Raw genomic sequence first — 13,783 nt, forward strand, 5'->3', positions numbered from 1 at the left:
TAGCTTACAACAGAATACAGTATTCCAGCAGTAGTTTCGTTTCTTACGATCATATGATCACGTTGTTGTCATTTGTGACGTCGTTCCAAAACAGCCAATCAGATTTCTACGGTCTGAAAATATTGTCAAAAAGCCAGCCAATCAGAGCGTTCTTGGGGCGGAGTGTTAGAAGTGTTGCTCTCAGCACAGCAGCCACATAGTAAGTTTACAACTGTAACAAAATGTCTGGAAACAAAATAATAAATGTGAGAGTGCGCGACGTGAGATTCCCGACGTCACTAGAACAACATGGATCGGATGCAATGGTTCGTTCACTTCTCTGGTGTTTATTATATCAGTCATTACATGTGTTGCACCAACAACAACAATGAATGCATTAGAGTTGGTAATGAATGCGATTGATTCGCAGCACACTGATCCAGATTACTCTGTGGCGTATGTTGTTCTGGAGACGGACACTGAACTGAAGGGTTATGGCTTGACTTTTACTGTGGGAAGAGGGACGGAAATCGGTGAGCTTCACAAAATTATTCAGCAATTATACAAATACTGTATGTGATATCATATGACCATGGCGTGCGAGGTGAATGTCTATTATTTCAGTAACGAAACGAGCCTGACACCTTCTGGTGAAAAGTGTCATCAAGTAAAACTCCTTCATAATGGAATGGAATGAACGTGAATATTGATATCCTAATTCAGGACTCCTGGTAAATATGAGCGAAACCAGCTGTAAAAATAATGTCTTTGCTGTTTATCTTCTTGATTTTTCATTCAACATGTATTAAACACATGACTGCCTCTGCTAGAAAGCTTTAACTTGACAGTGGTTGGACAATAATCCAAAGTTCACCTCAAAATCAACACAAAAATGGTTCACTGGCCAGAGAATGAATTATAGTCTCGCCTCAATGCTAAATCATAAAACAGATGTATGTACAATAACATTACATTACGATGTCCAGCAATCGATTTAAATAGTACAGTGATTGGGTTTAATTAGTCGTTTAATGAGGCCTATTATATGTTGATCCGACTATTTTTAGTGTGTAATTAAATGGTCCAGGGGCAGAATTTTCGCCCAGCGTGTCAGAGGTTCTCGGTTCTAATCGCACTCTCTATATATATTTTTTTTCTCGATTATGTTTTTCAGTGGTTGTATATCAGGCATGGACACGTTTGTGTGCATTTTGTTTTGTAATTTAACCGGAATGAATAGAGAGTCTCTCCACAAGGGATTGAAGTGCGCGTCCGAGTGAAGACTGTGCGCGAGCCACAAACAAACACAGTATCCGCGCCACTGATCGCAGCGGCAACGAGCACTTTGATCACTTGATTTCAAAAACAACACATTTCAGCGCTAGATCGCCTCTTATTTGACAAACGAATGAAATTAATGCTCTGGTAGTTAACTGGAGATGTTTTGTTTATTTGTATTGGTACATTCGTGCCGCGAGATGTTTCAAAAGTGGTGGGGACAATATCGACCTTAGCAAAAAGTGGTGGGGACATGTCCCACCCGTCAATTACGCCTATGCATAAAACACACGCGAAATTGCGCTTGATGTCATCGTTTTCACAATTCATGTTTTTGTAGTTTACAAGGAGACAGTAACGATACTGTTTTAAAAAGTTTGCACTTTCAGCCCCCAAAATGAACGGCCAAAACGTATTAATAATAAGTTTTCCGTTTTTAGTTAAGATCTAAACTAAAGCTAAAAACTTCTTTTTGGGGGACCTAAAAATGCAAATGTTTAAAAACAGGTTTTAAAAAGCTTCTGAAAAAGATACTGTTATCGCCTCCATGTAAACTACAAAAACGCAAATTTGTGAAAACGGTGAACGGACTTCATGCGTATTATCTGTTCAGTTTATTTCTTTACGAAATCGCATCGCCATCTACTGGCGTGGCAGCAGAATACAGCATTTTTAGTACATCGTTGTCATGAAAGAGTACCGTTAGATATGATATCTTGACAAAGAAAGGTTGCACAAAGAGTTAAATAAAGAAGTGCCAACAATTATGGCACACATTTCAGATAACAAAAAAATAGGTTCATGTAAAGAATATTTTTTGTCTTACAATTATTTTACCAAAGGTCATATTTCTGTGAATATCTTGAATGATAGACCTGCTATGCTCACTTTTACCAAGTATGCTAATATTAGTGCTCTAATAATAATAATAATAATAATAATAATAACAACGTCTGCATTATATTTGTCCATGCTATCGGCCATAAAAAAATCATACTGGTCATCATTGTTTTGGACTAGGTTATACTTATACTTATCTAGATCAGTGTGTGTGTCTGTGTTTGTCTAGTCGTATGTGCAGTTAAAGCCTTATCTACTTTGGTGTTGGGAAAGACTTTGGAGGAGATAACCGGTGACTTCAGAGGCTTCTACAGACTCCTGAGCAGTGATGGTCAGATGAGATGGGTGAGTACCAGGGGTTTCCGTCCGATCAAGACTTCTTCATGTTCAGCTGAATCAACAGATGATCTCACTGATAGATTGGACCAGAAAAAGGAGTAATTCAGCTGGCGACGGCAGCCATTCTGAACGCCGTCTGGGACTTATGGGCACGAGTGGAGGGAAAGGTGAGATCATTTTACATGCTGTCAATTTGAACAGATGTCGTAAAAATTCATGAATACAGAATATCATTAATGGTCAGAATTAATATGTTTTGCAGCCCCTGTGGAAGCTGCTTGCTGACATGGTGAGTGCTCGATTTTTAGCTGCTTAAAGGATGGCAATTAAGATGCAAAACAAAGGAATATTACTTAAAAGTAGGCATTAAATAAATTGTGACTAACTGTATTTCCATATTGTTACACGTTTCCGAGTTAATCCGGTTATTGAGCAAAATGTAAGGCAAGACCTGATTTCTATTTTAATATATTTTAAAATGTAATTTATTCCTGTGATCAAAGCTGAATTTCAGCATCATTACTTCAGTCTTCAGTGTCACATGATCCTTCAGAAATCAGTATAATGATGATGATTTGATGCTCAAGAAACATTCATTATTATTTTCAATGTTGAAAACAGTGTACAATTTTTTTTTTCAAAATTCTTTGATGAATAGAAAGTTCAAAAGAACAGCATTTATTTAAAATAGAATATTTTCTAACATTATAAATGTCTTTACTGTAACTTTTAATCAGTTTAACTCATCCTTGATGAATAAAAGTATTGATTTATTTTATTTCTTTCCCCCAAAAATAAAATAAAAATTCTTACTGACCCCAAACTTTTGAACGGTAGTGTTTAATGTTACAAAAGCTTTAGATTTCAGATAAATGCTGTTCTTCTGAACTTTCTATTCATCATAGCATCATGAAATAAAAATGTAAATAACTGTTTTCAACATTGATAATAATCATAAATGTTTGAGCATCAAATCATCATATTAGAATGATTTCTGAAGGATCATGTGACACTGAAGACTGGAGTAATGATGCTGAAAATTCAGCTTTGATCACAGGAATAAATTACACTTGACTATATATTCACATAGAAAACAGCTGATTTAAATTGTAATAATATTTCACAATATTACTGTTTTTGTTTGTATTTTTAATCAAATAAATGCAGCTTTGGTGAGCAGAAGAGATTTCTTTTAAAAACATTAAAAATCTTACCGATCTAAAATTCTTGACCGGTAGTGTATATGGATGAACTGTTCACAACAAGACCAGTAATATGCATTAGAAAAAATAAATAGGGCCGATTTTGATTTTTATGCTGACTTTAAAATAGGTCACCGTGAAAAAACCCTTTTGTTGATGTGCTTTGTAAACGTGTTGAACAGTCAGCATTATGTTTGCTGAATGTGTATGTTTATGAATCCTCTGCCTAGGATCCTGTGAAGTTGATCAGCTGTATTGATTTCAGATACATCACTGATGCGCTGACAGAGCAGCAAGCTTTAGGTGAGGTCGTTTAATCAGATATTCTTCATATAGTGAATTAATTCTTATACTCCATAATAATACTCCTTTTCTCTTTCTTTTAGATATTTTGGTAAAAGCCAAAACGGGAAAGAAAACTAGAGGTGAAATCAGTTCATAAAGGCTATGAACTGTTGAACATATTTATTTATTTATCATATTATAATTTTTCATAAAGTGCCATTTGATCAGAGAAGCACATATACATGCTCTACCAAATCTTCAAAAGTTTGGGGTCAGTAAGAGTTTTGTTTTTGTCGGAAGAAATTTTTGGTTTTTATTCAGCAAGGATGCATTCAATTGATCAAAGGTGGCTATAAAGAGTTTTACTTTGTTAAAATAAAAAATAAATAGTAAATGCTGTTCTTTTGCACTTTCTATTCATCAAATAATCCTGAAAAAACCATTAAGCAAATATAAGCAGCTGTTTTCATCATTGATGATAATCATGAATGTTTCTTGAGCATCAGATCATCATATCAGAATGATTTCTGAAGGATCATGTGACACTGAACACTGCTATACTATGTGACACTATTCACATAGTATATGTTTTAGCTGTTTAGCTATTTTACATTGTAATAATATTTCACAATATTATTGTTTTTACTGTATTTTTGATCAAATAAATGCAGCCTTGGTGAGCAGAAGAGACTTCTTTCAAAAACATAAAAAATCGTTCCAACCACAAACTTTTGAAAGGTTGTGTATGTTAAGAATTAAGATGTATTCTTAGGACCATTTTTTATTTATTTATTTATTTATTTATTTATTTTATTAGAAAAACAACAACAAAACACAAATACTGTCTAACAACAGTGAGAGTGTAAAAAAAATAGAGTTCATTCTGCCATACTTTTGATAATTCAGCAATGTTCTTTGTGATGGGCACTAATGACTTAAAGGTATTCTGATTCAAGATTAAGGGTACGTTTACACGACAGCAATGCTTAAAACGGAGATTTTTTTCCTTTGAGTTTTCCACGTACAGACTTTGTCAAAACGATCCCCATTCACACGGATCCGCGAAAACGCCTAAAAATGCTGTATTCTTCTGCCAGGCCAGTAGATGGCGATGAAACACTATACATACAACCGGCGTAGCGTCATAGAACGTCTCTGAAAAGGTTCACGCCCACTTTTAGGGGAAAACAAACCGGCGAGCGCCATTATAGTATCGGATTGAGGACGTGTACTAACCCTTACAAACATGTAATTTGTATTTAAACATTTTTTTCACACAGTAGGCTACCCCTATTATGTATTTGTATTTAATTAAATTCTTCCACACAGTATTTTGTATTTTTATTTTATTTTAAATACATTTCCATGTATTTATGCCCATCTCTGCCTGCCATCATCATCAATATTTTGCTGTTATGGAAATATCATGAATTACGGATGATGCTATCGAAAGCTAAATCAGGCTAGTTGTATAGCTGGACAGAAAAGTGCACTCAGTAGCTACTCTAAATATAAAGACATAATATTATACATTTAAAGATGTTTACTTCTTAAAACCGAAGTAAAATCATTCACTGGCTACCTGGTGACTCGATGAGGTACGAGTAAATGTCCGGGTAAGACACTTCTGGCCACTGGGTGGGGTTGTTAGACCAATTTGACGCTGGTAGGGTCATGGTTTTAAGTTGCCCAAATTAAGTTTATAAATGTATCGTTCACGCTCTATGGAAAGCAGGGTGGACATATAATTACTCGACATATTTCATCTAAGTGATTTCTGAAGTAATACACGTCTGCCGGCTGTGCACGGACGTTGTTTTGTGCCGCTATTTTGTATTGAAGTCTATGGGAAGTCTGGTTTGTTTTCCCCTAAAAAGGGGCGGTTACGAAATTGACAGTTAAGTTCCCGGATGTGCCGGTTGTATGTATAGATTGAACACGTAATGCGCATGTGCATGACGTCATTGTCTTTAGAGATTTGCGTTTTTGTTGTTTTCACGGAGACCGTTTTCAAAAACTTGCACTTTGAAACCTGTTTTCAAAAGTTTGTGTTTTCAGGAACCAAAAACGCCGTTGTCGTATAAACGAACACCCAAAACGCATAAAAAGTTTTACGTTTTTAGTTGAAAACGGTGTCGTGTAAACAGCCCCTAAGAGGCACAGGAATTAAAATAAAATTATGTGCACGGACAAATTATGTCCATAAACAATAAGAACTGTCCATCTTGATTTCATGGTGACTTTAAACCCCTCCAGAGGAGCAGATGTTAAGGGAAGGTTATCCTGCTTACACCACTTCATGTGCCTGGCTGGGCTACACTGACCAGCAACTTACCCAGGTATGCCTGTTCTGTGGCTGTTTCGGTGTACGTTATAATCATATTCTGACCTTAACAAATATCATTTGCTTTGAATAGCTCTGCTCTGAAGCTCTTGCCCAGGGATGGACTAAATTTAAAGTGAAGGTTGGGGCCGATTTGCAGGATGACATCCGTAGATGCAGCCTTATCCGAAAGTTGATTGGACCAGACAACACCCTGGTGATTCTCAGTCAAACGTGTATACATTGCAAAACAGTAGATAGATATTACAACCGGATCAGATTTAGCTTAAAGGGATAGTTCACCTAAAAATGAAAATTAGCCCATGATTTACTCACCCTCAAGTCATCCTAGGTGTATAGTATATGACTTTCTTCTTTCAGACGAATACAATCGGAGTTATATTAAAAAAAAATGTACTGGCTTTTCCAAGCTTTATAATAGCAGTGAATGGCTGTTTCTGTTTTGAAGTCCATAAAAGTCCATCTATCCATCATAAAAGTGCATCTCTCCATCATAAAAGCACATGTATTCATCATAAAAGTGCATCTGTTCATCATAAAAGTGCATCTATCCATCATAAAAGCACATGTATTCATCATAAAAGTGCATCTGTTCATCATAAAAGTGCATCTCTCCATCATAAAAGCACATGTATTCATCATAAAAGCACATGTATTCATCATAAAAGTGCATCTGTTCATCATAAAAGTGCATCTCTCCATCATAAAAGAGCATCTATCCATCATAAAAGTGCATCTCTCCATCATAAAAGAGCATCTATCCATCATAAAAGTGCATCTATCCATCATAAAAGTGCATCAATTCAACATAAAAGTGCATCTCTCCATCATAAAAGCACATGTATTCATCATAAAAGTGCATCTATCCATCATAAAAGTGCATCTATCCATCATAAAAGTGCATCAATTCAACATAAAAGTGCATCTCTCCATCATAAAAGAGCATCTATCCATCATAAAAGTGCATCTATCCATCATAAAAGTGCATCAATTCATCATAAACTAACTCCACACGGCTCTGGCGGGTTAATAAAGGCCTTCTGAAGCGAAGCGATGCATTTGTGTAAGAAAAATATCCATATTTAAAACTTTATAAAGTAAAATAACTAGCTTCCGGCCAAACGAACATACGGATCCGACTTAAGTGTAAAGCGCAATTTCTGCGAGTAATGCGACGCACTGCTGATATTTACGCTACTTCTGACGTCACAAGCATATGCGTATGTTTGTTTGGCTAGAAACTAGAATTTTACTTTGTAACGTGTTAAATATGAATATTTTTTCCTTAACAAACGCATCATTTCGATTCGGAAGGCCTTTATTAACCCGCCAGAGCCGTGTGGAGTTAGTTTATGATGAAGAGATTCACTTTTATGATGGATAGATGCACTTTTATGATGGATAGATGCACTTTTATGATGGACAGATGCACTTTTATGATGGACTTTTATGATGGACAGATGCACTTTTATGATGGATAGATGCACTTTTATGATGGACAGATGCACTTTTATGATGGACTTTTATGATGGATAGATGCACTTTTATCATTGATAGATGCACTTTTATGATGGATAGATGCACTTTTATGGACTTCAAAACAGAAACGGCCATTCACTGCCATTATAAACCTTGGAAAAGCCATGACATTTTATAATATAACTCAGATTGTATTCGTCTGAAAGAAGAAACTCATATACACCTAGGATGGCTTGATGGTGAGTAAATCATGGGTTAATTCTCATTTTTGGGTGAACTATCCCTTAAAGTTGAATGTTAAGTTGGTCCAGACCGGACGGCTGCATTTGGCAGGGGAGTTTAATGTCCTCTTTTCTGTCAGATGATTGATGCCAACCAGCGATGGGATGTTAACGAAGCGGTGAATTGGGTAACCAAGCTGGCAGAGTTTCACCCTCTGTGGATTGAGGAGCCCACGTCTCCAGATGATATTCTAGGTCATGCTTCCATCTCGAAGGTAAACTGGTTCACTGTGTTCATTATTAGACCCTGTTCGTCAGGTTTTGAGGTTTTTTGTCTTGTTTTCAGGCACTTGCACCCTTTGGTATTGGAGTGGCCTCTGGAGAGCAGGTGAGAGTGTTTTTATTGGGTATAAAAGCCTGTTCACACTAAGAATGATAACTATAATGATAACTATATTAGCGTCCACAACAGCCGACAATATCATTTTGTTTATTCTAAGGGTAGTGCAGTTTTGTCGTCTGCCGCTTTAAATATGTGAGGTTGGATTCTGATTGGCTGTTAATGTTTGTATCGTTCATCAGCTGGAAAAAAAATTGTTCTGAAAGTGATTCTAACAATATCGTTTCTCTTTGCCAATTATCTTTATTGTTGTGGTGTGTCTCTGCTATTCTTTTATATTTAGAATGATTTTTAGAACTATATCTTTATCGTTAGCATTATAGTTATCGTCTTAAAGGGATAGTTCACCCAAAAATGAAAATTCTGTCATTAATTCTGTCTTTTGTTTATCTTCTGAACAAAAAATGAAGGTGTTTTTAAAGAAATCTGAGAGCTTTCTGTCCCTCCATTGACAGTCTACGCAACTACCACTTTGACGCTAATGAAAAAGTTCATTAAGAGATCATAAAACGAATCATATGAATTGAGCGGTTTAGTCCAAAAGTTTTTAGAGAGACTTGATCGCTTTATATGATAAACAGATTGAATTTAGGCTTTTATTCACATATAAACATTGATCAGCAAACATGAATTGAAGCTCTGCTTGAGGTGAATTTGAACTAAACTGCTCAATTCATATGGATTAGTTTTACAATCTCTTTATGAACTTTTTGATGCGTAAAAGTTGAATGTTCAATAGCTTGAACTGTTATTGAAATCTGTTCTTTGTTATCTGTCAATGCCATTTTAAAGGGATATTTCATCATTTAATCAACCTCATGTTGTTCCGAAACTATATACCATTTATTCTGCGGAACACAAAAAAGATACTTTTAAGAATGTTGGAAACAACATTGGTCCTCAATGACATCCATTATCAGGTTATTTTAAAGTATCTCCTTTTGTGTTCCATAGAATAAAGTCAACTATCTCTTTAAGTTCATTTTGATTCCATACTGGACTGTATCTATACATGTGTGTGTGCTTGTTCGCAGTGCCATAACCGAGTGATGTTCAAGCAGTTTCTTCAGGCCTCAGCTCTACAGTTTGTTCAGATTGACAGCTGTAGGGTGGGCAGTGTCAATGAAAACCTGGCCATCATACTCATGGCTGCTAAGTTTAATGGTAAATCCAATGTAAATATTATCCACAAATGTCTATGAAATGTTGGAATGATTGTCAACTGATCTAGATTTGGTATGTCTTGTTCTTCTTTGCAGTTCCCGTGTGTCCTCATGCCGGGGGTGTGGGACTGTGTGAGCTTGTTCAACACCTCATTCTGTTTGACTACATTTCAGTGTCTGCTAGTTTAAGTAATAGGTATGTGTCTTGAAAAAATGTGTGTATTCCTCTTTTTTAAGTCTAATGCTTTGAAGCCTTGATGCTTACTGAAAGAAATGGTTCACCCAAAACTGATGTTGTCATTTACACACCCTCATCATCATCATCTTCATCATAATATTATTATTTTGTACCACTATTCTTGTTTTCTCTTTTTTTTTGGGAACACTTAACAATAAGGTTTCAGTTGTTAACATTAGTTAACTACATTAGTGAACATTAACTGACAATTAATGATTAATGACATAAAGCATTTATTAATCTTAGTTAATTTCAGCATTTTCTAATACATTTTTAAAATCAAAAGTTGTATTTGTTGACATTAGTTAATGCACTGTGAACTAACATGAACAATGAACAACTGTATTTTTATTAACTAAAATTAACAAAGATTAATAAATGTTGCATACAATTGTACTGCTCACTGTTAGATCATGTTAGTTCATGCATTAAACTAATGTAACAAATGAGATATTATTGTAAAGTGTTACCATTTTCTTTTATTGTAGAATATAAACAGAGATATTTTGCTTATTTGCTAAGATTTGCTGTCTTTAAAACAAAAATCAATGGGTATGTTGAGCTCAAAAAGGCACCATAAAAGTAGTCTAGAAAACTGTATTCCAAGTCCTATTGCTGGTAATAAGTGTGTGTAATAGACAGGGGCGAAACTTTTCAAAACTGACTAGTTGGTGGGTTGTGACTGACTAAACTAGTCGACCAATCAGCCTTAAGGAAGCCACATGTGATTAGGCTGGCTTTGATTTCACCTCATCTCAATCTGATTTTATATATATATATATATATATAGATATAGATATAGATATAGATATAGATCTAGAGTCTAGTCTAGATAAACTAGTGTAAATCACTCATCTTCAACTTGATTGTTGCTGGACAACTAGTCACTTCACTAAGCGTTTATATCATAACACCCCCTCACTGCAACATCCCAGACTTCAAAATAAATATAGAACATAAAAAAAGATAGAACATAAGAAATCTGTGTAATGTTGGTCGAAATCATGTTAATATATTAAAAATAAGGGCAAACAGCTCATTTTGTTTAGTGGACCATCTGTGAAAGGCCAATGAATCGACCAGAGAAGTCAGAAGTGAAAAACTACTGCATTTTTTGAGTAATCTTAAGCATGAACTGTTTGAGCATAAAGAAGGTCATTCAGTTGAGTTTTTGCTCTGTATGTATTACAGGATGTGTGAGTATGTGGATCATCTGCATGAACACTTCAAAAGCCCCACCATCATCAGAAATGCCCACTACATACCACCAGTGGTAAGTTAAGGGATCAAGGGATATCTCATGCTATTGCACTGTGAACAGTTGGTTATAGGGACTTTCTCTTCCACGTCTTCTTGCGCTTGAATCCTTTAAAATCACATTAAATACACACAGAGGAACCGATAAGCAAAATGCGCGTCTTATTGAATGCCGGTGCTCTAAAATGAAACTGGTTCTCGATACCCAATCTCAGTCTGGAATCAGTTATTCCACTTTTACTATGCCACAGTTACCACACGTTTTCTCCCTAAAACACTCCTGTGTGTAGAACTAGTTATATTGATCAGTGTCTTTGTGGTTTTTGGTTCTTTTTGCTGTGAAGGCTCTTTAAAGGGGTGGTTGATTATGATTTGACTTTTCTAACTTTAGTTAGTGTGTAATGTTGCTGTTTGAGCATAAACAACATCTGCAAAGTTACAACGCTCAAAGTTCAAAGCAAAGGGAGATATTTGCTTTTAAAGAAATCGCTTTTTAAGGACTACAACAAACGGCCTTTCTCCCGGGTTAGTGACATCACTAACCCTAAAATGTACATAAACCCCGCCTCGCAACAAAGGGCTCTATATGGCTCTGCTAAGAATGAGCTCTTGAAGCTCCGCCCCCTGTGCCGGGAGCAGCAGCTCATTTGCATTTAAAGGGACACACATAAAACAACGCGTTTTTGCTCACCCTCAAAAAAGGACAATTTTAACATGCTATAAAAAATGATCTTTGGGGTATTTTTAACTAAAATTTCACATAAACACTCTGAGGACATCAGAGACTTATTTTACATCTCGTATAAAAGGTAATTATACCACCCCTTTAAAAATTGCTGAAATAATTTCGTGAATTGATATGGAAATGTGCCTGCTTGGAACTACTTTAGCCATGCAGTTATAGAAATATAAGTCAGCAAAGCAGAATAAAATGAGATAAGTCAAATGTGATTAATATTAATAATGTAAAAATACTCATAATGTAATAAAATTATGAGCTCAGGATGATAACATGATACATTTTTGTGTAATGTAATAGGCCTATGCTATTACTTTTATACATTATGAACTCACAAACTGATAACTCCAATTAATTCTACAAATTATTACTACTGTATAATGACTACTGTATAACTGCACATAATAATAAGTTAAATGTAATAAAAGATAATCTTCATCATATAATAATTTTAAATGAAAATATTCATGCTTAATTGTCACTAAAATCACAATGCAAAAACAATAATAAATGGTAAGACTTTTTAGTGTCCTTGTTACATGTACTTACCATAGTAATAACAGTAAATTATGCATTATTACACGCAACTAACCCTCAACCAAACCCTAATCTTAACCTCAACTTTATAGTAAGTACATGTTGTTAATTAGTATTACTCGCTACTTAAATGTATGATTACACTCTAACAAGGCGACCTTAAAATAAAGTGTAACCTAATAAATAAAATAATTAGCTCCATTTGGACAAACATGTATAAAATGAAAAGTGTGGAATATGGACATTTTGTAGCAATAGCATAATAAATAAGTGTTTCTACATCTTCAGGATCCTGGATTCTCTTGTGAAATGCTGGAAGAATCCGTGCAAAAGCATCAGTATCCTGACGGGGAGGTTTGGAGAGATATTGAGAAGCAATAAACATCAACACATACTGTACATGATACTGTACTGACTGCTGGGGAAAATATCACAATAATATCATTCATAAACAAACTTGAAGCCCTGCTAGATTGTCTTGATTGGCAAATTATGAAGGGGAATGAAATGTATTCTTAAAACTGATAATTTTAAGGAATATGGAGTTTTTTTTACTCTTATATATCCTGTTTTAATGTTCTTAAAGGTTATTTGCTTATGTTGCATTCCGCAATGTTGGAAACTGAACGAGTGTATGTTGAAACTTGTCTGTTTACTAGTCTCGTCTTGGGAAGTGACTAACAATGGGGTTCCTGGGAGAGCGGTGATTGTGACCAATCAAATGAAAGTGTACGTGTAATGGTACATTAACACAGAACGGGTTTTTGCGGTTAAACGTTGCTATTTTTATGCATTTATTAATATATAAATATGTTTTTCGTGGGTTAGACTCACAGCCAGCCAATAATAAACGTTCATGCTAAGAGAAACTTGGGTTTCGCATCTGGTAACACTGCAAATAAGTATAGAAATAGTCTGATAGTATATTGAAATTTTAGAGTACATTTTTTGATGAAAATTTCTATAATAATATGTAATTTGGATACTTGAAATAATTTGTTTTCTAATGATAAAGTACAAAGAACTTCCCACTGACTCCACAGAGCTGCTTGTAGATTCCCTGTTTAACCCTAAACTCGTAATGATTACAATATAAGTATAATATTACAATATAAAGATAATATTTGAGAGTTTTGTATGTTGATCCAAATGAAAATCAATTCACACATGCAATGCATACTTTGATTTAATATTGTTCACAATGTTTTATGCTTACATTGCTCATATTTCCTTTTAAATCATATACTTTTACCTCATGTGGAACATTTTTTACATACTTTCTCCATTAAAATTTCATGAGCAAGTGATTGATTTTCATGAGTATTTACAGCACGGACTATTATTTGCCATCAGGAGGCGCTGTTTCTCTTTCCATTAAAGTCATCTGGAGCTCAATGTTTCTATTGAAGACTAAAGGCATTAGATGCAAGATGCATGAACTCTTAACAGGCTTTTAATGATGAAGAATCAAAGCTTTGTCCT

At 35.0% G+C, this 13,783-nt stretch overlaps 1 protein-coding gene across 2 annotated transcripts; it reads left to right on the plus strand.

Annotated features, from left to right (window-relative positions):
- Positions 1 to 160: 160 nt before the first annotated feature.
- Positions 161 to 13,702, plus strand: enosf1 (enolase superfamily member 1). 2 transcript variants are annotated; one of them, XM_084108487.1, is made up of 15 exons: positions 161 to 305; positions 410 to 512; positions 2,327 to 2,442; positions 2,517 to 2,603; positions 2,699 to 2,725; positions 3,869 to 3,941; positions 4,025 to 4,063; positions 6,180 to 6,262; positions 6,341 to 6,463; positions 8,108 to 8,242; positions 8,314 to 8,355; positions 9,402 to 9,531; positions 9,627 to 9,726; positions 10,960 to 11,041; positions 12,590 to 13,702. In XM_084108487.1, exons 1-15 carry the CDS (start codon positions 222 to 224, stop codon positions 12,680 to 12,682), a joined length of 1,317 nt encoding a protein of 438 aa, XP_083964613.1. In that variant the 5' UTR covers positions 161 to 221; the 3' UTR covers positions 12,683 to 13,702. The 2 variants fall into 2 exon arrangements, with proteins under 2 accessions (XP_083964613.1, XP_083964614.1); XM_084108488.1 differs by lacking the exons at positions 161 to 305; positions 410 to 512 and adding an exon at positions 658 to 710 and having other exon boundaries at positions 2,304 to 2,442.
- Positions 13,703 to 13,783: the final 81 nt, after the last annotated feature.

Source organism: Abramis brama, assembly GCF_963993115.1.
Source record: "Abramis brama genome assembly, chromosome: 3".
Lineage (NCBI taxonomy): Eukaryota > Metazoa > Chordata > Actinopteri > Cypriniformes > Leuciscidae > Abramis > Abramis brama.

Bases quoted from the DNA above. Each gene is read 5' to 3' on its own strand.
- enosf1 (XM_084108487.1), top strand. From the start codon at position 222: ATGTCTGGAAACAAAATAATAAATGTGAGAGTGCGCGACGTGAGATTC. The intron at 3,942-4,024 runs GTGAGGTCGTTT...TCTTTCTTTTAG, and splicing joins GACAGAGCAGCAAGCTTTAG to ATATTTTGGTAAAAGCCAAA. The intron at 9,532-9,626 runs GTAAATCCAATG...TCTTCTTTGCAG, and splicing joins CATGGCTGCTAAGTTTAATG to TTCCCGTGTGTCCTCATGCC.